A 3,284-nucleotide genomic window follows, 5' to 3' on the forward strand; every position below is an offset into this window, starting at 1 on the left:
CACTCCTCGGAAGGAAGGTTGGGCAATCTACTTCTGTAGTGATACTGCCTTGGAAACCCAAGGAGGGGTTGCTATGAGTCGGGTGCAACTCCATGGCACACAACAACAATGCTTAGTGCTGAATCTTTTGGAAGGCAATTTGAAATGTGATTGTTTTAAGCTATTAAGCTATCTGGTAAAGACTGAGGATATGGATAAGGTAGTAATTAGAAACATATTCAGTGCATTAAAACTTCCACAAATTGGAACCAAATAAAAGAAATTCAAGTCCTTACCAACACACTGTCTTTGCTCTTTACTTTTAGGAGGAAAAAAAGCAAAGTCTAATAAGAGAGAGGTATCATGGACAGGAAACCTGAGGGTGGAGTCCTGGGTCATGGTGCAACCTTGGAGAAAGCATTTTAAAAGAACATGGAAAGTAGAAGACTAATTTTTAAAAGAACATGGAAAGCACAGGACTCATTTCATTTCATTTTGGTACTTCATAGAACTTCCCATGTAGACTTCAGCTGTTCAATACTGAAACCCCACCACAGTGCTAAGGGCCCCCCACGCATCCCCTGTCATCAAGTAGATTCTGACTCATAGCAGTCCTATAGGGGAGAACAGAACTGCCCCATAAGGTTTCAAAGGCTGTAAATCTTTAAGGAAGCAGACAGCCTCATCTTTCTCTCTCAGAGCCATTGGTGGGTTGAACAGCCAGCCTCTTGGTCAGTAGCCAAATGCCTTAACCACTGTACCACCAGAGCTCCTTGCTAGAGACCCAGAGATGACCAACAGATGGTTGCTGATTAATTGTGGATACAAATTATCCATACCAGTCACCCATGCCACAACTGCCACACTACCTTAACTTCGAATTTTTTAGAAATCACAATATCACTCTATCATAAATCTTCACCTGCAAACTGTTTTCGTAAAGTATTTCTGAAGTTATGCAGATGGTATTGCAGACTGGAGTGCCCCAAACTACTAATAGTGTGATTTGGGAATATTTCCAATTCTGGCTGAGGCCTGACAGGACCCAGGCCAAACTCTAGGACTGGACTGGATATACAAACAATAAATCAGCACAGGTGTCCCCAGTTGGAAGATTCGCTTCTCTGTTCATACTATTTTGCACTTGTAATAACATCCTGCAACAAGCAACTTATTTTCAACTTTTACATACCAAAAATCGGACATTTGAGTCTCATGTGAGAAAAATATCTAAACTCTAGTCTGCATCATGGCTGTTGCCCTCACCCAACAACAAACAAGGTAGTCACTACCACAACCAGCTCCCTCCAGGGAGGAAATAATTCTAGCTGGAAAATAAAACGACTGTAGAAAACAATTTACATTTTCCCCAGGGGAGGCTTATCGCCAATGCAGTTGCCATTTTGAATGGCTCAGGGTTAAGGCCTTGCCTCCAAACACTAGAACCTATCAGATGAGAAATTATTTGCCACTTTTGGAAGCCAAAGAAGCTTCTTCCGTGGTTTCTTATGTGCACTAGGTAGTCTAGCACCTAAGGCATTTGACTACTAACCAGAAGGCTGGCGGTTCAAACCCACCAGCCACTCCTTGGAAAGCAGGTTGGGCAATCTACTTCCTTAGTGATACTGCCCCAGAAACCCAAGGAGGGGTCGCTATGAGTCGGATCCGACTCCACAGGCAGTGAGAGTGAGAGGCCTAGGAAGTACAGGAAATGGAGGGGAAAAAAGTGGAGCTGACGGGGTTGTTTGTCAGGATGTGCCTAGGCAGGTAAAGGTCTAAAGAAGTTGACAAGATGAGGGGGACGCTATTCCCTAGGACCTGCCACAGGCAATGGCCTGCTGAGTTGATGGACTAACCAATAGCACTCTTCTTCCAGAACTGCAGAGGTGCGGGGACGCTGAGACCCCGCTACAGAACAAGGCCATTCAGGTACCCTCAGGGCTGGACCTATCCATAGACAAGGCCCGCCGGGGCTAACGCGCTGTGGCCCAGTAAACCCCGCCGCTTCCTCCCGCACAGAGAGCTGGCCGTCCGCGTTTACGGACCTGCCGCTCCTCGACCTGCAGCTCGTAAGCCTCTCGCATCCGCAGCAGCTCTTCTTCCAGCCGTAGGCGCAGCTGCTCCAGCTCGTGAGCCTCGCGCTGCAGCACCTCTGCCTCCTGTGCGCACAGCCGCATCTCCTCCTCCGCCTCCCGACGGCTCTCCAGGCCGCACCGCAGCACCTGCTCCAGCTCTCGCACCTCATCCTCGTACAGCTGCACTGTCTCCCGCCAGGATTCCGCCACCAGCAGTGCGTAGCTGTCGTGCACCTCCAGCAGGCGCGGCGGGGTCGCGGCGGGGCCGGCGCGGGCGCGATAGCTCATGGTCAGGCTGGCTGCACGCGCGCGCAGCTCCCGCACGTCGCGTTCGTGGGCCGCGTCGAGTCCTCGGCGCTCTGCCTGAAGTCGGCCCAACAGCTCCTCGAGGGCGGCGCGGGCACCCAGCGCCTCCTGTAGCTCGCGCCGCTGAGCGCCCAGCTCGGCATCCAGGCGGCCGCGGGCAGCGCGCGCCTCAGCGCCCAGCTGCTGCAACTCCCGCAGCTCGCGTCGCAGCATGTCGCGCTCGCCTTCAGCCAGCGCCTTGTCCCAGCTCAACTCATCCAGTTGCTGCCGCAAAGCTCGCGCCTCCTCAGCGAAGCGGGCCTGGCCCTCGGCCCACAGGTCCTCCTGGCCGTGCCGGCAGCGCAGTTCCTCCTCTAAGAACAAGTTCTCGCGCTCCAGCTCCCGCACCCGGCACACGTAGTCGTAGAGCCTGGCATTGAGCTCCTGTAGTTCAGCCTTCTCCGAGCCCGTGTGCAGCCGCCAGGACAGCATCTTGCTGAGTGTGGGGTTCTCGCAGCCGGCCGGTCCCTTCTGCCCTGGTCTTGTCCCCTCCACCGCGCCGCTGTTGACCGGCTACAGTCCCGCAGTCCCGCACACTGGGGCCGGACCAAGCAAGTTGCTGCGCTTAGTGGCCGCGGCGGACGTGAGTGGGCGCGGGCCACGGCCTCCAGCCAATCAGAGCCCGACCCGGCGCGGCCCTTGCGGCCGGACAGCGCCCCCTGCCGGACTGACCGCGGCACTGCAAGGCCGTCCGGCTGAAGGGCCAGGCACCACCGAGTCTTGGTTGCGCTTTAGTATACAACCTACCCATAGGTAGCCAGCTGGGCCCCAGGAAGGGCTGCCACCTATGGGACCTGTGTGTTCTGACATTAATGGTGGAAATAAAAGTCACCACCAAATAAGAGATGCTGAGTTGGTGTGATGCTGATCATTTACAGGAGACTT

General features: G+C 54.0%; 1 protein-coding gene across 1 annotated transcript in view; it reads right to left on the reverse strand.

Annotated features, from left to right (window-relative positions):
* Positions 1 to 2,831, reverse strand: part of SYNM (synemin) — a 33,309-nt gene extending 30,478 nt beyond the window's left edge. The window contains exon 1 of the mRNA XM_007959951.1: positions 2,025 to 2,831. Coding sequence (XP_007958142.1) covers positions 2,025 to 2,831 — 807 coding nt within the window. The remainder of the gene's footprint in view (positions 1 to 2,024) is intronic.
* Between the last annotated feature and the right edge of the window lie 453 nt (positions 2,832 to 3,284).

The sequence above is a fragment of the Orycteropus afer genome, unplaced genomic scaffold, assembly GCF_000298275.1.
Source record: "Orycteropus afer afer isolate SDZICR_OR568_19922 unplaced genomic scaffold, OryAfe1.0 scaffold00019, whole genome shotgun sequence".
Lineage (NCBI taxonomy): Eukaryota > Metazoa > Chordata > Mammalia > Tubulidentata > Orycteropodidae > Orycteropus > Orycteropus afer.